The sequence below is a fragment of the Cotesia glomerata genome, linkage group LG1 (genome assembly GCF_020080835.1).
Source record: "Cotesia glomerata isolate CgM1 linkage group LG1, MPM_Cglom_v2.3, whole genome shotgun sequence".
NCBI lineage: Eukaryota > Metazoa > Arthropoda > Insecta > Hymenoptera > Braconidae > Cotesia > Cotesia glomerata.
Window position 1 is genome coordinate 25,830,757 of NC_058158.1, and position 23,764 is coordinate 25,854,520.

The window sequence follows — 23,764 nt, forward strand, 5'->3', positions numbered from 1 at the left end:
TGACCTTCAAACGTCGAGATCTGATGAAAACTCGATTTTTGCAAAACGGGGTGAAAACAATAACTTCCCGATTTTTGAAAATCTTCGATTTTCTTAGCGGGAAGTTAAAAATTAAATCTTAATATGTATTATAGTATCTGAGTTAGCATAATTTATTTTCATATAAATCATATATTAAACGTGAAGGTTATTTACAACTGTCAAAAATTTTATAGGAAAATTTATAGATCTGTACTGAACGTCACGTGTTAATCATAAATTTTAATGTCTTATTTGACATTCCCCGAGAAAAATTTTTCTTTATAGCAAAACTTCCGGAAGATAATAGTGTGTCCTTCAGTAACCTGTCACCAAACTCCAGATCCGTAACCGCATGTATATCCTTCGAGCATGGTTTGCCAACTTTAGTTTTTTTATACTAGCAACCGCTACTCTTTCCGCAAGTATCCCTTGCTGATTGTGACCGCAATTTTTTCTATCATTTCCGGCGGCTAACACGCTTGTTTAACTCGGGTTGGTTTGAAAAAAGTAAAAAAAAGTTCACCCATGTCCCATTATATTCGGAAGAATAAGCAGTAGAAAAATTATTCTGAGGAACTACATTTAACAGTTGTTATCTCATTATGACTATGACAGTTATTGGAAAATAAATTATATGCTATGTAGTTTAGATTACTGAGTTATTATACATTTTTATTGTAGCCAAGTGTTGAAAATTTAATAACATTTATTATTATCAGTACGTCTGGTAAATTTGAAATTATTTATATAGTAGAAATTAATAGTATATTACACACCTAGGGAAGTAAAGTAAGAAATGTCTCAGATCACATGTAATTGTCGGCCGAGGCGAAGCCGAGGTTGACAAACATGTGATCTGAGGCTTTCTTATTTACTTCCCGTGGAGTGTATACTATTTTTTTGCTCGACGAAGGCAGAAAGCGGCACTTTCGTTTAGCGCAGCGGGCCGAAAGTTGACGCTTTCTGCCCGTCGAGCAAAAAAAAATTTATTATCACTCGTCAACTGAAAATTTTAATTCAATTCAAGATTGAAGGAGAATTATCCTGTGAATAGCTGATAATTTGATTATTATTATTACTACCTAATCTAACGATTATAAATCTATTATTCAAAAAGTAACATCGCTCACAATTTCTTTAGCGTAAATCCTTTTTCTAAATTATAACCATAAATGTAGAATATCATGCGTGACAAAAATTAACGCCAGCACTAAAACTCTTTCTCTCTCTTTCGCTATTGATAAATTTACTGTGTTATTGTTGGGAGATAATAAATTATATGAGTTAGATAGGTAAAAAGTTTTGTTTATATAATGTTGGTTCATTTTATTTAAAAGTGTAGGTAGTATACATAAAATGGGTATATTTGGATAAAATCACGTGAAATGAATTATAAAAGGAAACATACTCAGATAAAAAGATTTTTTCAACTGTTAAAAAAAATTTATTTAAAATCACATCTTTGATTGATTATTAACAAATTTTTGTGTTAGTACGATGAAAAAATTACTTTTGGGCCGTAACAGTTACAACTCCGTTTGAAGTAATTATCATTGGAGTGATTATTATCGAAACAATTATCAACATTTATAACTCAAAATGGAAATTTTTATGAATGAAATTCTAATTAGGACAACTAATTAGCAACAAATAAGCCCTAAATTCAATACTAGAATTATGGTTTGTTGCTTGAATAATGACCGAGATACTGATTGTCAATGGTGAATGAATCAATTAAATGCCATCTTTACAGACGTTAAAAAGTTCGATCCTTTTGATTTTTTAAAAAAATTTTCCCGAAATTCTACTTTATATTACGCAAATTTTGAGCCAAAGCCAAAGATGTGATCACTATTATTTTTATTTTTTATTAAATTATACATCATTCCTTTTTTTAATAAAATATTTGTCAACAACATTAAAAATAATTTCATTAAAAGTGGCTCAATGATTTAAAATAGTTAAAAGTATTTTATGAAGTCATATTGTTATACATTGGCTTTAAACCTTTTATTGTTGTTTATAAGTTCGTGATTATTTTTCTCGATTATTCTGCGTAGTCATTACTTTCTCAAACGGAGAAACGAGCATGTTTTCACAGCATGATTTAGAGGAGTCGATAATTTAATAGTATATTACACTACCAGGGCAGAAAGTTTGAGATTTCTGCACTGCGCGCCATGATGCCCGAGGCGTAGCCGAGGGCATCATGGCGCTCAGTTCAGAGCTCTCAAACTTCTGCCCGTGTGGTGTATACTATTTTTCTTTATAGCCGGTCGAAAGTACGTAAATATTATAATGTATTGGATTGAGAAAAAATTGATGCCTGCCCCCGACATTTGCGGCACGAGCGAAGCGAGTGCTGCTGGTCGGGGGGGGCAGGCATCAAATAAAAAAATCAATGTAGATAATTGACCAACATTTTATTTGAAACGTTTTTAGCTTAAATAAAACTGAAATTTCTGGAATTCAACAAATATAAAAATAAAAAAAAGAGCATTTTAACTGAAAATTAACAATAATTAATAATAATTAAATTGAATTTTTGCTACTGCGTACATTTTTTTTCTCATTTTCGCCATGGTTACAAGTATAATAAAAATTATTTATTATATCGCCATGAAATACGCAGTTTTGAAATAAATTAGGTGGATTTTCATCAACAGAAAGACATTTTGATTTTTGTTTATTTAAATGATGCTGGGTTCCACTTCCAATAGCTTCGATTTGTTTTCCTGGTGGCGTATTCTCTGATTTTTCTGAGAAAACTGTAACTGGTGGTTTTTTCAAAAAGTGCGTAGGTTTTGTTGACCGGTTATTGTGCATTACAAGTATTTTTTTGTTGTTAGCTGTTGTGAAAACAGGTGTAGGTGATCTGCAATTAAGTTTAGGTTGTTCTAGTTGATCGATTTCAAGTAACTCCTCCTCGTTAATCTCAAAACCATCAGAGAAGTGATCGCATTCCATTTCACCATCTGGAGATGTCTTATCATTCATTGGAATTATCACTTCAGCTTCAATGATGTTTGTTGATGAACTTGTTAATGTATATGGTTTAGTTGGTTGTGGATCAGTTGATGTAGATGGTGGTGGTGTTATTTAGATTTTTAAATAAAATTTTGTAATTAAATAAATAAAAAGTAACCTAGAGCGATTGCTGTAGACTTCCAACCTCCGAGTTGTTTTAACATTGTCTCATTAGCACCCGAGTCAGACAACAGAGTTGCGCCAGTTCTTCGGAAACAATGTCCGGTGTATAATTTGGGATTAGGTAAGTTCAAATGTGAAGCTATAGCGCGCGGTGTCTCCCCAATTTTGTTTCTGCCGATTACTTGTTGGTAAAATTTTCCATTCTGATATTTGATGAAAAATCTGTCGGTGAATGATTCTTTGGCTCTCTTTTCAATATATTGCTTGACTCTATTGTAAAAGGGTTCTCCGATGACAAACTGGCGAGGGACATCATTTTTTGTCTCATTGATAGAAACCAGGAACTTTTTACCACGATCTTCGACATCTTGCACTTTAAGTTTGCTGATCTCGTCACATCTCAGAGCTCCACAAACTCCAAATATCAGTATAACCTTGAAGTATTCGAAAAATTAACATATAAATTAATAAAAAAAAAATTGATAAAAATTATTATAAATACTAACCTTTGAAACAAAATGATTGTTATCTGGAGCTGTTTTCATAAATCTTGAAATTTCATCCCACTTAAGGGTCAACGATTTTTTCGGCTTAAAACCTTTAGAATTATTTTTGATTAGGCTTTTTAAATTATAAAATTTAGTAATATCAATATCCTCTTGTGTTTAGAGTGTTTTTTTCAGCATCGACCACATGCTCCATAAAGTGGAAGGTTTAAGTTTTTTACTCAAGTCTTTAAAATATACGACTAAATTTGTTTCTTCTGAACTTGATAGAGAGCCTTGATTAGTTAATTGCCAATTTTTATAATTTTCATAAACTAATTTATACCGATCAGCGGACTTTTTTGGCAATGTATCTGATTGGATAATTAGTTTCGCTTCATTATCGAAATTTCTCACTATCTCCTCTTCGTCTGCAGATTCGTCAGTTGAGATCATTTTTTTTTTTCAATGATACTTTAAATAAATAAATTTTATCTATTTTACACCCGTCACTATCAAACACTGTATCTTACTGTCATCAATCGTAAATAACCAGCGTAAACAAAACATAGTAACAAATGACTAATGTCAGTCGGGATAATGAAATAATATTTGCTCCCGCTGTTACAGAGTGTGAATATGCAGCTTTACCAATGCACGAATGTTGAACTTTCTGCTTTAAAAAGGTGCAAAATTTGCGTACTTTCGACCGAGGTATAAAGAAAAAATTTTTTGTGTCACTATTGTCAGCTTATCCTTTTTGAAGAGATCTTCCAATTTGTATATCATTGCACTATATTCTTCATTGCTAAGGATCTGTTACTTGTATTCGGTTAACTATTTGATATCGTCCCGAACAGTTGAGTAAAAAGCAAACGTCAAGCTTATACTCATACAATTGTCACAAATGATAGGTATTAGTTATTAATACACTAAAGTGTAACAATGTATCAATAACTATTAATGTGTTTCGCGACAAAGGTTCCAGAACTGTATACTATACAGTGTATATATTACATAACAGTTCCATATCATGCTTTGATCATCAGACTGATAAAAATTTTCCAATATCCTGTGATCTTCTCTTGATTTGAATGTGGTCTTGTCATAGCAATTAAGCATTGATTGAAACCTTAATATACTGATTTAGCTACTCATGCTAATGTACTGATCAATAGCTCAACATTTCGGATCTTACCTATCAGGCTGACATAAAAATCTTTCTATATTCTTTGATCTTCCATCAGGCTGAGATTGGAACACATATGTTATAATTTAACAATTGTATTCGCCCATCTTTAGTAATATCCGGTCTACAATAGACCATCTTAACTTTATTTTATTGATAAGCTTCTTAACTATATTCGAAGTAAATCTATTATGTATTAATTCGAGTAAAAATTTTTCTTTTTCGGTTAAAAAAAATGAATAGACTTCCTAGACTTCAGCATCAATTTCATCAACGTTCGTTTGCTGTAATATAAAAAAATGACTCGATATTTGTTGTACATCTAATTTTCAAATCACTTAAGTCTGCTTTCCAGTTATTCTTACTATCTCGATTTAACAGAAAATTGATAAATAATTTTTTTTCCATGCATTTTCAAGTAATTAAAAAAAATTAATAAGCTAATGTTAATTTACAGGTTAGACGATTACGGTAATAATTAGTATTTAATTTTTATAAATAAAAAAATGCACTGAAAAAAAAAGAAACTGGTATACCTGTGTGGAGAATACCAAAGATTTTTTCCTACACTAAGAAGTATAGTGATTTTTAAAAAACTCGGTTTCTTCCTCAGCAAAACACCAAAATAAAAATATGGCCGACTTAATCTCATTTGACACAGATGCAAATGGGGTGTTTATAATACGGTCAACCTTTTTTATTATAATTAATAAATTAGTAATTATTAATTTATCAATTATATATAAATTAAAAAAATTAAAGTAATTATTAAAAAATTGAATTTTTAGTTACTTTCAACGGGTTGATTTCTATTTTTATTTTATTGAATCAAATTTGTATAATGAATAACTCTTTAAAACATGAATTAAAAAAAACAATTACCTTCAAAGATTTGTTGCAGAGATGGTAAATCCCATTCGAACAACTTTTTTCATACCCAAGAATCCATCCAAATTATAATATCAGTTGTAATACAGCTAGGTAATTATTTTTAATAAATAAAAAACTAGTACAACTTTTTAATGATGTAAACAAACACGCCAGGACTGTTAAATTGGAGGGAAATCAGAGAATTGGTGGCGCCACCGCTGCGATTGCTATGGTAACGCAGCATAAAATTTTAGCTCTAGAAAAAATTTAGGTATTCTCAGGCGAAAAATATGTTTTTTTATAATAAAAAACGTGTATTGGATATAAAAAAACTTGTATAACAATATTATGTATTCTGGGTGGAAAAAACTTTTTTTTCAGTGTGTGGTTTACTATATTGAAACAGTACTAGTTAAACTACAATTTTGTGAACTAACCTGCAATTACAGTCAAACAATTTTGGTTGTCTGTGCATTGGTTTGAAATTAGTTCACTTCACCGACTATTCAAGCATTGAAACTTCAAGTACTCGAACAAAATATTTTCAAGCATTGTGCTAAGAGACAAAGAGAAGTTATAGTACAAGCTAGAGTTAAATGGCTTAAACTTCCTGCGGTGAAAATAAAAAAAAGCAAAATTATTCGTTGTCATTTGCTCAGAATATACTTTCAGGAGCCGTTTATTCAACAGATGCCGGTTTTGAATACAAGCGTTTCTTACTTTTTTTTTTTTTTTACGAATATGAGGTCTAAGTTTGTTTGTTTACCATGCTTGTGTGTGTGTTGACATAATTTCGGTTCACGATCTCCTGATTGAATAAGCTAAAGCGAATACTCTTTGCGGAAATAAACGGAGTTTATGGAGATATACATCAAGTTTATTTATTCTGCAAACATAGTTAACTATTATAAAAACAATTCTATTTTTATTTAGTGATCATAAAAACTAATTTATTATATACACCCTGATGAGCCTTACGTTCTTTGAATGACTCCAATGCTTAACGAAGAGTTTGAAATTTGAAACAAATTTAATTTTGATTTTAAGTTACAATATTTTTGTATTGATTTTATTATTAAATTATTTACAAGCAAAGTTGAAAATATTTTGTATCAAAATTATTTTTCAAGTTGATTTTTTTCATTTAACGATTTACCGTGAAAAATTTTCTAATATGATCTGAAATGTCTATATATAATTTTTTATCCCCTGATATGCTCATATATGTCGATATTTTTTCATACGTTAGCTCTTATGAAACATTGCTGTCTATATACTTGTTTTTACAAAAAAAGACAATACTCCATACGAAACGAAGCTATTGATTCAAAAATCATGTATAACAAACTACATAGTAGTGACATTTACTGAAACCAATTCAGCCACACGTTGTTCATTGTATTTACTCAGTGAGCATTTCAACGGAGCGTTGAAAATTTTAATTTATTAAACCCATGCGGTTTTAATTGGCAATAAATGCTACTAGTTGTTTAGCATAAATTTAAATTAGTGAATAGTATTATTTGAAATACTTGGATAACTATCTGCGAACGAAGAATTAAAATAGGCTTAACTTCAATTATCACTAACAGTTTGATAAATTAAAATGATAGTTTATAGTAAGTTCACCTGAATAACGTGTGATTTATTGAGGATTGTATTTCCAGATGGCTGAAAGCGTTCCATGTCGCGTAGAATTCCTCGTACTGCTGCGTCATCCGCGTCGACTAATCGAAAGGCAGTGATATTAACGTAATTGTACTTGAAGTCTTCTAGATCGAAGGTTTCAATATCCTGCAATGAAATATTAACTTTTTGTTAAAAAAATTTTTTTTTAAGTTATCGATTTCATTTTTTATTACTTACAAAAGTGGTAAAAAGGTAATGATATTTATAATCGTTCATTTGTAGTTGTAGTATCTAGAAAATAAATATCAGGATATATTAATTAATATAAGTAATGATATAAATCTTATACTGTAAAAACATTGCTTCATTCTGGAGAGTATTACTTTTTGTATTTTTAAAAATAAAATTTCCATCATTGTTATACGGTGTATGCATCGCTGTGATTCGATTTTTGTATCAATAACAGATTGATTTTATTGTCAATTTTTTTTTTATGTGAATATTTTAATCGAAATTCTAAATAATATAACGAATGATATTTACAGTATACTAGCAGAATTTTCACTTTTTTTATTGAGTGTCAATTCAATTTATTCTTCGATTTATTTTATTATCAAAAATATTTGAATTTGAATTTGAATTTTTTATCATAAAAACAAAAATTTCAGTTTTTATTAAAAAAATTGTCAACAAATGAAATAATAAGGCACTCTAAATTGCACAATTTTGTTATAAATGTCTAGAGACATGTAATGGATTATTTTTTTTTTACTTAATATTATTTTTGGTACTTTTAAAGTTAAGGAACGTTTTAAAATCGCGATCATAGAAAATACTCATTTGAAACTTGGAAAAGAAGGAATAAGAAAATATTTAAAATTGTTTCACAAAAACATTAGAATTTTTCACGGGTTCAAAAAGATAATAATTTATCTGTGATTGATTATGTTTATCAATAACAGAGATAAACTGACTATCTAATTAGATATTTACGGCTCGAATTGAACAAAAATTTTGTTTCAGCGTTATTTTATTTTTGTCAATTGAAGAAAACTAAATAGAGGATTGAAAAAAGTTTTGATAATTGAAAAGTACACTGTTAAAAATTTCTATTGTAATTTTACAAGAAATGTATTGGAAGCTAATAGGCAAAACATTTATTTAAAATTACAATCGGGTATAGTAATATTACAAAACATATATAGATGTGAGGTTACTAATTTTACAAGGTTTTGAAATTTTACAAATATTTTTACATTAGCTAAGTTTGTAAAATTACAATACTTTCCTTGAATTTTACTTTAATTGAAATAATAAAAAAGAAAAATTTGATTTAATATTTGTTGTCGTTTTATTTTAATGAAGCGCTGACTAAATTTTGCATCTCACGTAGACCTAATTTTTACAACTCTGATCATAGAAAGTGAAAAAAAGTTTGGAAAATCCAAAAGTGCACGCCTCATAACGGTCATTCATTTTTTAAGAAAAAAATTAACTTTGTAATTGATTAAAAAAAAATTATAATTAAGTAATTTCTTACAGAGTATTTTTTATTTTTTTTTTTAAATATCGGCGCCTTTTTTTCTTGTCATATGCGCACGTAGTCTAAAAAATCTAGCTTGATCAAGTGGCGCCATAGTTTTCACGTGACAAATAAGAAAAGTTCGTTTGGCTTTGTACGGTTGTATCGTAGTGAATTTTAATAAAAATTCAATGAAAAAAAAAATACGTAAACTAGGCCATTTATATGAAATACGGACCCAGTTCATCGAATTCTTAAACTAATAAAAAAGGTCCGGTCTTGAAATATCAATTTGTTCGGGAGTAATCGTTGGTACATCCGAAATGGGGTGACATCCGGACGTCCACGTAAAATTTTTTTCAAAACGTTTTCTTTTCCAAAATAGCAACATGAAATGATTTTTTTAGAAAGTAAAAAATGGTTTAATTTAAGTGTTTTTTCGGTGTACATCTACTTATATCATTGTATAAGTGTAATATGGTTGTGATAGAGGCATTTAAAGATCACAAAATTGCTTGACCTTGACGAGTCGAGTATAAAGCACAAACTCACGCGCTTCGCGCTATGAGGCGTGCAATAATATTTACCCTAAGAATCAAACACGAGCCGCGCGCTTGCCAGACCGATACCTAACGCTCTACGCCGTACGACCGATAGGCGATTTAACATCTTATTATTGTTATAAGCTAATCCTTTGTGGTGATTGAGCTTTACGGTTTATTATTTATTATTTATATTATTTGTATTATTTTATGCTGTTTATTGATGGAAAATAACTAACTTTTACATTATTTATAATTCATTGAATATTATAAAAATTAAAGTCTAACATATACTCATTAAAATATATTGATTTCGAAATGATCGTTTGAGCGTAATATTAAAATTTATAAAAGATAAATGATGCCTCGAATTTATTATTACAAATAAACAACCATAGACTAAAAATTAGTAAAAATAAATATGAAGGACATTGTTGTTTTTTGATACATCAGTCTCATTTTTGCAAAACTGAAAAGTAATATTTTTAAAATTGGAAAACAGTGAAGTAGAATAACAATTTGTGTAATATAATTATAATTGTCTGGTAAAATTACATTGCACTGTGTAATTTTACAATAAAAATTGTAAAAATAAAAAAAAGCTTTTTAAATTTTTTATGAGATTATTGTAATATAAATTACAATATTTTTTTGTGACTTTACATACAACTATGCCGAATCAGATCACAAATAATGTTTGCAAATTTAAAAAGCTTTTTCTTAAAAATTGACAAACGGTTCTGTAATATTACAATGCATGTTAGGTTTATACATGAAGATTGTAAAATTACAATACATCTTAGTAGATTTCCTGACAGGTGGTGGAAAATTACATGAATTGTATTTTATTTCGCATTGCTATACACTGATTTGTAATTTTACTTATTATTTATTTTGTAATATGATTGTAATTTTACAAAAATGTTTAACAGTGTAGTTACGTTGTCTAAAGCCATCTAATGATCTTATTTTTCCATGAAAACCGTAAATAAATATCGAATAAGAAAAATGTTTTTCGCTCGATTAATAATGTTGTCTCACATCATCCAGGGTCTTCTTGTATAAATGAGCTGTCACAAATAAAAGACCCTACCCGTCAATTGGAATAGGCAGTTATTTTTTTAAGGTTATGTCTCATTTTATTGCTATTTCACAAAAGTTATTGCCGTTTGCGAAATATTTGATTTCAAAACTATAAAAAAAGTTTTATATCTTAACATGCTTAGCAGTAACCCAATAAAAACTTTAGTTTTATTTTTTTTTACGTGGTGATTTTTTTCGAACTTTTTATCGGTAATTCAGAGAGACAAAAATTTTTTCTTAAAATTTACTCGTCGATTTTTACAGTTTACTAGAAAAGCATTTTTTTTAATTGACGACTTAAAAAAAAAAATTTTTTTCTTCATTAAATATACTGAAAAAAATACCGTTCGTAAGAAGTGATGCATATGTTCTGGCTTAGTGTCAATAATGAAATTATGAATTTCTTTGGTTTTGATATCAGCCAAGACATCCTTATACGAATTAGGATCAGTTTGTCTCATATATACTTCAAGTTCTTGAAACTTTGGTGATTTCACCAACTCTCGTAACTTCATTAAGCCTGAAATAGAAAAAGATAAGAAAATGGTGTTAAAAAAAAAGAAACTTGTTAAATTGTATTTCGTCCAGTTGAGCAATAAGCATCGAAAAAAGTTTTTATTGCTCGTCACTATTATCGTATAAAGGTTCTATTTGGAAGAATAGTAAACTGAAGAGATCGTTAAAGAAACCCGTTAACAGCGCGGGTTCCAATGAAATCGATACGTCGGCGCATTGGTGCCTAAATAATCAAGGTATCATCTCGACTTGCAGGTCTTCGTTTCTACACTACCTAACTTTAAAATTTAACTTTTGTCCTTTTATTTTTATACATATGCACTAAAAATGTATTTGTCTGCTTTCATTTTTCAGATGAGATTGGCTTTTTAATTTTTTAATCAGCTGTTGTCCTATTTTTTAGACCAATCGATTGAACTCAGGATTTCTTATCAGCGTTTCAACGATGCTGCGAATTGGTATTTCTGTCTCCACTTTACGAGAAACTCTCCACTTAAATAACTTATATAAAGTTTAACTCTGAAACGACAATGAGTTTACGTTAAAGTATTTTTAAACAACAGATATAAAATTGTTTCTGTTATCTTTTATTGTTACTGTTTTAAATTGATAGATAAAATCTCAGGGGTTGTTTATTATTTTCAGTTCCATTATTTAAAAATTTATCATTTATTCTTTTTTACGTCATTCAAAAAAAGTCTTCAATTACAAGCACAAAAATTGTTGTTTAGAATCGCGACTCTAACTATTTTTGGCCATCAAAAATTTTTTTGAAGTAAATTTAATTTATGAACTTCGAGAATACTCATTTTTGCTTAAAATTTTTACAATTAAATTTTTTTCAAGACATTACATATTTAAAAAAATTTTTTAAATGTCAATCCTTCGATTTTAAATGATTTTTGAAAAAATTTTTTTGCTAAATATTAATTTCTAAACTCAGTGGATTAAATCGAAAAAAGTTCTATCGAAAGTTAATGAATATTTTTTCTTTACAAATGTGCAGTACAAAAAACTATTTAATTTATTGTTTATGATAAATGATAATGTAAAAAGTATTAATTATTGATCGTAAACACCGTTGTGATCATTTTTATAAAAAGCAAATATCTGGATGTAATTATCTAGCATGATACAGAAACACTCATTGTGACCTGACATTGAAACTTGCTACATATTTCCGGATCCTGCGTGGGGTTAGATGAACTTGTTGTTGAATTTCGGTGGAAATTGTTTTCTGTAGTTAAAGCTTATTACTTTCAACTGGTGGAATTGAAACTCAAATGAATTCAAACTATTTGTACCTTGCTTCGAGAATAGTATATTGATGTAGGCTGTAGAATTAGAAGCATCTTATAATTAAGATCTAGATTGCAAGAGTTCAAAATTCTAAGTTTGCAGCTACAGCGTAAAGTTCAGTTTTTTAAGTTGTTGTATGGTTAGTCATCACTCTGTTCGGCAAATGTGTAGTTCTAAAGCTTAACTCATTATCAAACCTCTAAATTATTGAGGCCATAATAACAGAAATAAAATAAAATTTTTTCGTTTGTTTAGTATCTTCGTTGATCAATAAGGTCATACCAATACTACCGCTTGGGAAGTCAAAATTCAGAGGGGCTGTTTTATTGATTATAAAAAAGTTTTCTTATATTAATTTAGTACGGAATTAATTGAAAAAATTCTTCATTTATAGTTAAAAAATGTTATAATTTGATGAAAATATTTCTTGTCGAAAAATAACTCAGTTTTTTTAATTTTATTTTGTACTTATAATTCAAAATAGTTATTATCAGAAACGTGACTATTTATTGTATAAAGTTTGAATAAATAGAGTCAACAGATTAAATTGTACCACCAACAAAAGGGTTTTCATTATATTGGTATAGATATGTAAGTGGAAAAAATTTATTTTTAATTCTACACAGAATTCACTCAATTTGATAAATATCCATTTACGTATTTCGTTGAAAATGAAATATTTTTAGAATAATTTGTTGCTAGATTTATTTAATTTTTCGTGAAATTTTTAAATAACATAAATATAAAATTAAACAAAAATTAAATAAATTACGAAAAAAAAAACTATTGAAATTAAACTTTTTGCATGTATGCAAAGGTTTTACAGTCGAATAAATATAAGCTGCTAAGTTTCTTTATTAAAATAGTTTGTGTTGGATTTTTGATTGAATTAAAGCCACACAACATGAATGAATATGAAGAAAATTTGCACATGAGTTAACTCAGAAATTAAATTCTATTTCATTAACGAAATGTATTGTTTCACGTAATGTAGTTTCATGATTACTAATTAGAGAATGGCCTTTCTGTCTCCAACAATTCCTAAATATAGACGTTTCCGAAATTTCTGGCTAGTTATCATCATCTCATGTCACCCGTGACATCCATATTATAGCAGTTGCTTCAATAGATCGATTGGGAACGGTTGATTTACATCAACGCTTAATTCGTCGTCCAATGTTCATTGAAACGCTGAAAAAATGTGACATTGGTTTTTAACTCAATAATCACTTAAGCTTGACTTTTCGGCACTTTTAGATAAGGATCACTGTTTTGAGTGATTACAATGACCTGAAGAAATAGAAATTAATGAAATAAGAAAAAAGTTTTTAAAGACGCGGAACTTTGTCGAATTTTTCTTCAAGACGCGATGGTAAATAAAAGCAAACACGTAACTAAGGAAATTCGATTAATTCAGCTAGACTAGAATTTTCGAGCTAAGGAAGACTTCTGAGATAATTGGCTGAATTGTCCATTTGGCTTGGAAAAAACTGTGTCAGATAAAAAGATAGAAGAGAAAAAAAATTATTGGTTGTTCAGCTTGCTTGGAAACTAGGTACAATACTACTGCAGTCACACAGCGATCCATTTACTCGATATGATTACTCTGAATTACTATTTGATTAATAATTCGGTATGGTTTATCGAATTATACCCTTTAATCATTGCAAAAGAAATTAAATTACCTAAAGTTAATCATTTTTTATCTCAAAAAAAAAAATTTATTAAACTTCAAATATTTTTCAAACTAAAATTGATTCGTCAATTAAAATTAGACAGATTGACGCTGAAGATGCAGATTTCGAAAAGCTTGCATTGAGAAAAAAAAAATCCTTCTATTAAAGTAGTTCACTCACAAATGCAAATTCAAAAAAATCTTGAAGATTTAAAATAAAAGTAATAGAATACATAATACATACGCTATTACGTTGTTAAAATTTGAAATCAATTGACTGTACCGAACGTAAAATAATTGTGTAAAATTCCCAAATTTTGGGTTATTTAATTTTAAATAATTTAAGTCCAGATTTGGTCTCGTGAAGGTATCAATAGATCCCAGGTGGGCCTGTCATTGGTCGCGAGTGAAGGATTTTAACTGAACGCTGAAATTCAGCGTTCAGGGTACGAAAACAGGGGAAGCCACGCTATTAAGCGTGCACCCCTGTGAGTTTATTTAAATAAAAACTCATAGTTTAAAATTATAGTTAAGTTTTAATGAAAATAAGTAAAAAGCCAAGAGCGGAGTCAGTCCTCACAGCTTCGGGACTCACCCTGGACTGACTATCCGCAGAATAATTATACAAAGTACGAATCAAAATCGTTGACGTTGCATCTCAGATTACACCCTGGCAGAGTGGTCGAGGCCCAGCTCTCACGCTGGTGTTTAGACTACAGCCCGGCGACTCTCTTATCATTGGAGATTTCCGTTACTTTGCTGACGCAAAGTAACGAATCACTCCCAGAGTCATTAAAAAATTTTAAATAAATTTTTATCAATTAAATTTTACCAAAATTACGTCCCGCCCCTGAATTTTACCGGAACGTTACAATTGTAATTCAAAATAACATTCTTGTGTAGCATGATAAAAGAATGAGAAAATTAAATCTTCTATTGATTCGACATTGATGATATTTCAATATTATTTTAAGAAAGTGCCATTTTGCCAAGCCTGACATGGATTTATTTGACGAATATAGGATAATAATATTTCTCAAATTTTCAAAGCCACTGAAAAAATTAAAAAAAGTTCAAAAGTCAACGAATTATAGCTTAAATGAAATATAATTGTATAAATTTAACGATTTATTTGATATATTTTAGCTATCTCATACGGCTATCAAATTGTAAGAAGATAAAAGCTAAGAACATGTTTATTGATGAATTTATCAAAATTTTTCGAGTCACAAAATAAATACAAAAAATCACCAAAAGTGGACAACTGATAGCTTAAATTAAAGATAATTAAGTGAACTTTGGGATAAAATCAATATATTTGAACTATCTTAGACGGTATAAATAATATTTCAATAAAATTGACAAAACTAAAAAATTTTCGAAAATGAAAAAAATTTTCAAACACCATAACTCCTAAACTAACTTGTCGATTTTGCCCATCTTCAAACTTGATCTCCGTATTAATTTATAAAATAAGCCTACAAAATTTTACAAAGATTGGTTGAGAACTGTGGGCGCAATCCTGCCGACATGGCGCGTTATATCACATATATATGAATACATCTATAAACTTCTGAGCCAATGCTATTTTTCGGCATAACTTGACAAAATAAAACATACACCGAAAGAAAAATTTCTTGACTGGAGAACAAAATTCTTGGCTCAAGACAATTTTCGGGTGCCTGAAGGAAGACCGAAGTTGTGTTGGTCGAAGTAAAAATTTTTCTTGAAATTCTATTCTTGGTGGAAGTAATTTTTTCTTCATTCAAATTATCATAAATACTTGATACAATAAATTTTTATATTTGATCAAGATTTTTAGATACTTTAGGGAAGCAGCGCCACCTACTCCAGCTGAGAAAAAAAAATTTTCTCACCTTGAGAAAATTTTTCTCTTGAATATTTGATACCCATTTTATATTATTTTAACGTGCAATTATACATATTGAATGGAAAAAAATGATTCAGTATTATTTGATCTCCCCATTTAACATGTTAATCAATAAAAATATTAATGAAAATTTATTTCTATCTTTATATATAATTTTTTGGAGCAAGAAAGAAATTTTCTCAAGACAAGAAAATTTACTTCTATCAAGAACTAAATTTTTTGGAGCAAGTTGCTGAATTTTCTCAAAACAAGAAGATTTTCTTGACTTAAATAAATTTTCTTGGATCAAGATACGTATTTCTTAAAACAAGAGAATTAATTTTGTTGGAATAAGTGAAATTTCTTGTGTCAAAAAAAATTTTTTTTTCGCTCAAGAAAATAATTAGGAAGAAAAATATTTTCTTGGCTCAAGTGAACCTTTTTTTCTGTGTATAATAACAAAATTTCCTTTAAATTTCAACATGAGACTGGCTACAATTGCTAGATTTATACACAAATCTACCTAAAAACTAATATTTGTTCGAATAATATACTTGCACTGAAAAAAAAATTAACTTAATTCAAGAGGAAAATTCTTTAACCAAGACGAAAGATTATTGAATCAAGTAAAATTTCCTTAAATCAAGAAAAATTTATTAATTCAGGAATTTTTTTACTCAAATCAAGAAGATTGAGTTCTTTAAAATTATATACTTGATTCAAGAACATTTTTTTTCTGTGTGGAATATATAACCGTAAAAATTTAGAAATTAGTTAAATAAACAAAAATAATCAAAAGTAAAAGCGAATCAGAGATAGTCCGTGAGAAAGTTATCACCACCGAGTAAAAGCGAAAGAAATATATACACCGATAAAAAAATCAACTTGACTCAAGAGCCAAAATCTTGAACCAAGAATACTATTTTGAAGAAAATGATTTTCTTGAATCAAGAGAATAAATTATTGAGTCAAGAAATTATTCTTGATTTAAGTAAATTTTTCTTGTCTCAAGAATTTATTCTCTTGACTCAAGAAAATCATTTTCTTCAAAGTGGTGTTCTTAGTTCAAGATTTTGGCTCTTGAGTGAAGTTAATTTTTTTATCAGTGTAGCACAAACTATATCTTGCGAGTGAGCTAACATTAATAAAATGCTCTTGACACAAGAATATATGTTCTTACATATATTCTTGATAATTATGGAGAATATATTTCCTTGATTCAAAAATTGGTCGATTGATCAAAATAGATCTTACTCCATTCAAATAAAGCTATTTGTATGTTCATCTATCACAATGAAGACAGATATTTAAATTCATTTAACAACAAATGGTTTAGTCCAATAAATTCTTGAGCCAACAAATCCTTTGTGGACAGTAATTTTTCTTTCTCTCAGTATGTAAAATAAATTTTTTTCCACAGGTAATGTATGGATCAAAATGTATTTATAGCTAGAATCTATATCATGTAATTCAGTATGATGATATCTAGGATATCTACATGGATGAGTGACTGCCGCTTCGAAGCAAGAAATCCTGAGTAGAGGCTTCGACTCGAGCAAACATTGGCCGAGATTATGTATGCGTGCACCTACGTGCGTTACTCAACCGCGATCGGAGGCTCAAATAAATAAATCGAATCATCCTAGCAAACCTTGTGGATTTCCATCACCATCATTTCTCATCTTTGTCCACACAAATACATTAAGGATGTATATTGTATATACATGGAGATGTTAAAGTATACACGTACGTTCGTAAATTTACTTATATAAAGTTTGCAACATAATAATTTTATTGAGTTTGCAAATGGAGCGTCCCTCGGTATTTCAAATAGATTTTTTATGATTTATTATATTTGTCATTTGAAGAGCTCATTAAAACGGAGTAGTTTTTTTTATTAAATAAAATCTGAAAAGTTTCTATGAAAATTTGTGATTTACTCGTTACTTTTTTAATTACAAGAATTACCAAATTTAGTGAGTTTTTTTAAGTAGAACACGGGCAAATGTAGTAAATTTATTTGAATGAAATTTATTTGTATATGTGTGTGTGCACATTACACTCATTGCTCTTTTAATATTTATTCTAGCTACTTTGAATATTCATTTTAAAGTCTGAAGCCTCGAGAGTAAATGAGGGAATTATGTAGGATTAACTAATGTTATATTAGGTATGAAATGCAGTTATCAAGGTAGCAAACGGTTATCGTAAGTTTGGTGTAGTGAAATGACGCTTTATCTATATAATAATGTACCCGTTTATTATGCTTTTGGGATACGTAAATGAAATTTACTATTTTCATCAGTTGATTTACGTTATATTCAAACGTGCATGATTTTCGTATGTTTGCAGTATGAAATTTAAACACACACACGTACACACATCTGTATATGCATGGCTAAGCTTAAAAATGGTAATAAAGAAAAAAGACGTATATTCGTGTTTCGAATAGATAACAAGTACCAGAATTTTGAAGAAATTTTTCACTCTGATCAACGGGGTTTGAAAGGATGTGGCTAAAAAGTTAATCAATAGAGTATAATATAACTTTTTTTTTATTATTTTAATTATTCTTTGATAAATTTTTTTTCATGTTTTCAACAGTTTTTCTATACTAGTTTTCACAGATTGGTATTATTGTGTTTCGTCTTGGAACTTTTCTACCAGTCAATAAAATCATTTTGAATCGATAACATTCGTTCGTGGATGTACTTTGAAACCAAAGTATGTTGATTAAACGAACATTAAACTTTTTTCATGAATACAATCAAAAATAGATTCAAATTTTTTAAAAATTTTAGACAGTAAAAATTATGTATTAAAAAAAAAAAAAAAAACAAAGAATAAAATGTTGCAGTAATAGTATATTACATACCTAGGCCAGTAGATAACATATAATTGTTGGCCGAGGCGAAGCCGAGGTTGACAAACATGTGGTCTGAGGCTTTACTTTTTACTGGCCAAGGTGTGTATACTATTTTTCTGCTCGACGTAGTCGGAATGTGGCAACTTTGTTTAGCGCAGCGGCCAGAAAGTTGCCACTTTCCGGCCGGAGGGCAGAAAAAGTTATTCCGGTTCAAGATTTGAGATATATTAATTCACAAATTTTTGTTATTTTTAATGAACATATTTTCTTTTTCGTATATGTGTGGGATTCGAAATATAAAATTCAAGCTTAATAAAATTTGCCTTTCTTTCGGGTTCCATTATTGGAAGACTATAGTCTTCGTCTATGTACGAAAATATGTTATTTAATTATTGTTCGCATGTTTGTTCGTTTGTTTGTTTTTTATTCGAATTAAAGCTATGATGATATATATCAACAGAAAGAAGTATTTATCTGTTTTATTATTGTTTCTTTGTTAGCCCAGTACGCATTGTTAGTGGAAGCAGAATGAATGTTTTCGAAGCAAATATACATTAAAAATTATAGATATAGCTTTGAGTGGAGAGCTATGATCGCAAAATGCGAATAATATTAGTTTTCAAATAATAAGCATAATTTATTGTACATACCAATGACAAGCTTTTACTTCTTGATAATCTTGATAAAATTGGATGAGTTTACTGGAATAATTTAGCATAAATTGAAAAGCTAAAGTTACGTCGTTTTTGTTATATATATATATACAGAGTTTCCCAGAAGTAACGGACGCCATTGTAGCATCTGATAAACAAAATATTTCTGAGACGAAAAGTCCTTAGCCATTTTTTAATCAGACGCATAGATAATTAATTATTAATTAAAATAACGTCCTTTTATGCGTTAGAGAGAGAGCGCTAGTGTCAAGTCAAGTGCGTTCCAACGAAGACGCTTGCACGTGTGAATGTGTAAGTAAATATGTGTGACTACGTTAGCTATAGAAACTAGTTAGTCATACAGTTAGTTGTGTCTTTGTTTGGCACATACTTTTCTGGACACTGGCGATCTCTCTCTAACAAATAAAGAGACGTTATTTTTAATCAATAATTAATTATCTATGCGGTTAATTGAAAAATGGCTAAGGACTTTTCGTCTCAATTATTTTTTTCATCAGATGCTACAATGACGTCCGTGACTTTTGGGACACCCTATAAATATTTATATATATATGAGATTTCCACGTATATAGTCACTCATCACGATACTCTAGAACCATACTCTACAACCTACTCCCAATGTGGATTGCGGGGGTGGGTGTTAACAATGAAAGTTTTAAATTTCCAAGCTATAGGTCCTACATGCTCCAAATTTGGTAGCCGTCTTCTATATGTGATGTAGAAATAATTCAGGAACGAATTATACCGTATCCCACCCTAAAAAAAATTGCGGGGGCGTTAACAATGAAAAATTCCCGATTTCATAATATAGCTCTATAGACTCCAAATTGGGTAGGAATTTTCTGTTAGAGATGTAGAAATAATATAGGAACGAATTTTACGATAGCTCACCTCACAGGGGTTTGCGAGGGTGGGTGTAAACTATTAAAATTTTTTAATTTCTAAGCTACAGCTCCTATAGTCGCCAAATTTGGTAGGAGTTTTCTATTTGTGATTTAAAAATGATCTAAGTGCGGATTTTACGACGAACCACCCCTAATAAGAATCGCGGGGGTGGAGGTGTTGACAATAAAAAATCTTAATTTCGAAATATAGCCTCTGAAAACTCGAAATTTAGGGATATTTTATTTCTCATGGAGAGATCATCTCAAAATGAATTACAATAAAGTCTACTCCCGATAGGGATTGCGGGGGTGGGTGTTAAAATCTAAAATTTTAATTTCCAAACTGTAACTTCTACAGACTCCAAATTTGGTAGAAATCTTCGTGTATAATGTCAAGTTCAATTGAGAATGGATTTTCTCGAATTCTAACTTCAAAAGGGATTGCGGGGGCGTTAACAATGAGAAGTTCCCTTTTGTAATAGCTCTTATAAACTCCAAATTTGGTAAGAATCTTCTATATGTGATGGAGAAATAATCTAAGCAGATTTTACGACGAACCACCCTTTAGAAAGATTGCGGGGGTGGGTTAACAATAAAAAAATTAGTAAAACGGTTCACCCTAAAGGCCATCCCTGCAACTTCCCGCTAATTCCATACCTGGGCGCTTAAAATTGTACTTATGATGTTTTTGAGATTTTTGAGCTCAAAATATAATTTATGTGATATTTTGAGCTCGCTGAGCTTGAAGAGATAGTATTTCTATGCATTTGAGCTTTTCGAGCTCAAAAGTCTGATAGAAGTTTCATAAAACACTGTTTTTGGAATTTTCAAACCGCAATAACTTTTGAATGGATCAACCGATTTTCACGCGGTTGGCAGCATTCGACGCAGTTTTATTAGCCCCATAAAGAATTTTCAGGTTTTAATTGATCGAACCGAAAATTTCGGAATGATTCCGGAAAAACACTTTTTTCGGTTATCTTTCGTTCACGATATCTCTCGAACGAAGAATATATGGCGAGGCTTTCGCCTACCTCCGAAGAGGCCGTTTCCTGGGCTCAAAAGAGCTATACACGCACGTATATCTATCCTACCCTCACATAGGAAATACACAGCCAAGTTTGCTGGCAAGGAAAAACCCTGCCGTCAAGCATTTACGCTATCATAGGACAGATGTGAATCTCTCGAACGAATCAACTGATTTCGATCAGCTAAGTGGCGATCGACGTGGTTTTTTATTGTCTAGAGCGAATTAGTTTTTGGAATCGATCGGTGGAGCCGTTTAAAAGTTATCCAAAAAAAACAACATTTAAAAAAAATTTTTTTTTTCTTAGTTGTTTTAAGATTTCTCAAGATCTACTGATCCGAATCGGTCCAAATTATACTCTAAATCTAAGTTTGGCCAAGCCCTTTCACACACACACACACACACACACACACACACACACACACACACACACACACACACACACACACACACAGACATAGTGACGACCTTGCGGGAGTAGTCAGGGAAGCTTCCTGTAACCTTCAAACGTCAAGATCTGATGAAAACTCGATTTTTGCAAAATGGGGTAAAACCAATAACTTCCCGATTTTTGACAATCTTCAATTTTCTTAGCAGGAAGTTAAAAATCTTAATTTCCAAAATATAGCTTCTAAAAGCTGTAAATTTGGTAGGAATCTTTTATTTGTCATGAGGAGATCATCTCAAAACGGATTTCAAAAAATTCTACTTCCGATAGGGATTGCGGGGGGAGGTATTAAAATCTAAAATTTTAATTTCTAAACTGTAACTTCTATTGACTCCAAATTTAGTAGGAATCTTCGTGGATAATGTCAAGTTCAGCTGAGAATGGATTTTCTCGAATTCTTACCCTGAAAGGGATTGCGGGGGCGTTAACAGTGAAAATCTCCCATTTTCAAACAATAGTTTCTATGGACTCGAAGTTTTGTTGGAACCTTTTATTTATAATATAGAAATCATCTCGAATAGGATCGTTAGAAATTCTTCCCTAACATAGGAGCGCGGGAGTGATAATTGTCAAAAAATTCATATTCTTCAAATACAGTTCCTACAGATATAAAATTTGATAGAATCTTAAGAGAAACAGGAAATTACAGGGATGGCCTTCAAGGTCAACCGATTTAAATATTTTTTTCTTTATGTCAATCATTATTGATTTTCGGAAGATAGCTACGGGAATGTTATAGGTATTGCACATTGAAAGTTACAATGAATATTAGCCAGAATAATCACATGGATAAAAGGTACAGGCCAATTCGATGGAATTTGGAATCTGTGCAAGTCAAAACAATACTCCAATTAAAATTCAAGTCTAGATCTAAAAATACAATTCTATTCAATTTTAAATATAATTTCAAGTGCCCAGCGGAGCGGGCAGGTAACAGCTAGTACTTTATATTCGCTGATCAAATAACCGATGAATTGTTCTTATTACGGGATCGCGGGAATGTAACTGGTTAAAATGAATGCATTTTTTAAACACTTGAGCTGTGGAAAAGAAATTTGGCTTCTTATTTCAAGAGAACTCGTAAAAAACATGTACAAATAATTTTCTATGAAAAATTGATAGTATGGAGAAAATTTTTATTGACGACAAAATTCGTCGCACTTGAAGCTAGGCAGATTTCGACTTTACTTATGAGACCTGCAATTACTTTATCCGAAACTTTCAATGCTCATTTCAAATTTCTTTCTTCGGGTCAATTATTATTCATTTTCGGAAGAAAGCCACGGGAATATTATAGTGATTGCACATTGAAAGTTACAATGAATATTAGCTAGAATAATCACATAGATAGAAGGTACAGGCCAATCTGATGGAATTTAGAATCCGTGCAAGTCAAAACAATACTTCAATTAAATTTCAAATCTAGATCTAAAAATACAATTCTATGAAGTGCCCAGTGGTGCGGGCGGGTAACAGCTAGTATATATATATATATATATATATATATATATATATATATATATATATATATATATATATACTCATATATATATATACATACAGGGTGTCCCAGAAGTAACGGACGCCATTGTAGCATCTGATAAACAAAATAATTCTGAGACGAAAAGTCCTTAGCCACTTTTTAATCAGACGCATAGATACTTAATTATTAATTAAAATAACGTCCTTTTATGCGTTAGAGAGAGAGAGCGCTAGTGTCAAGTCAAGTGCGTTCCAACGAAGACGCTTGCAAGTGTGAATGTGTAAGTAAATATGTGTGACTACGTTAGCTATAGAAACTATTTAGTCATACAGTTAGTTGTGTCTTTGTTTGGCACATACTTTACTGGACACTGGCGCTCTCTCTCTAACAAATAAAGAGACGTTATTTTTAATTAATAATTAATTATCTATGCGGTTAATTGAAAAATGGCTAAGGACTTTTCGTCTTAGAATTATTTTTTTCATCAGATGCTACAATGGCGTCCGTGACTTTTGGGACATCCTGTATATA

The 23,764-nt window shown here is 30.1% G+C and overlaps 2 protein-coding genes and 1 long non-coding RNA gene across 8 annotated transcripts in view; all 3 read right to left on the reverse strand.

The window, feature by feature from the left end:
* Positions 1-23,764, reverse strand: part of LOC123271743 (glutamate receptor ionotropic, kainate 1-like) — a 188,438-nt gene that overhangs the window by 67,784 nt on the left and 96,890 nt on the right. For all 6 annotated transcript variants that reach the window (XM_044738155.1, XM_044738143.1, XM_044738180.1 and 3 more), the window contains exons 4-7: positions 12,312-12,341; positions 10,836-11,011; positions 7,582-7,635; positions 7,345-7,509 (exon numbers count right to left, since the gene is read on the reverse strand). In XM_044738155.1, the coding sequence (XP_044594090.1) occupies positions 7,345-7,509; positions 7,582-7,635; positions 10,836-11,011; positions 12,312-12,341 (425 nt within the window). The remainder of the gene's footprint in view (positions 1-7,344; positions 7,510-7,581; positions 7,636-10,835; positions 11,012-12,311; positions 12,342-23,764) is intronic.
* LOC123272058 lies at positions 2,642-3,801 on the reverse strand. Its single transcript, XM_044738680.1, has 2 exons — positions 3,678-3,801; positions 2,642-3,605 (listed from the first exon to the last, which is right to left on the reverse strand). Exons 1-2 carry the CDS (start codon positions 3,714-3,716, stop codon positions 3,147-3,149), a joined length of 498 nt encoding a protein of 165 aa, XP_044594615.1. The 5' UTR covers positions 3,717-3,801; the 3' UTR covers positions 2,642-3,146.
* Positions 4,686-6,773, reverse strand: LOC123272152. The gene is made up of 3 exons (XR_006511040.1): positions 6,153-6,773; positions 5,728-5,971; positions 4,686-5,129 (listed from the first exon to the last, which is right to left on the reverse strand). It is a non-coding gene; the product is annotated as an uncharacterized LOC123272152 (long non-coding RNA).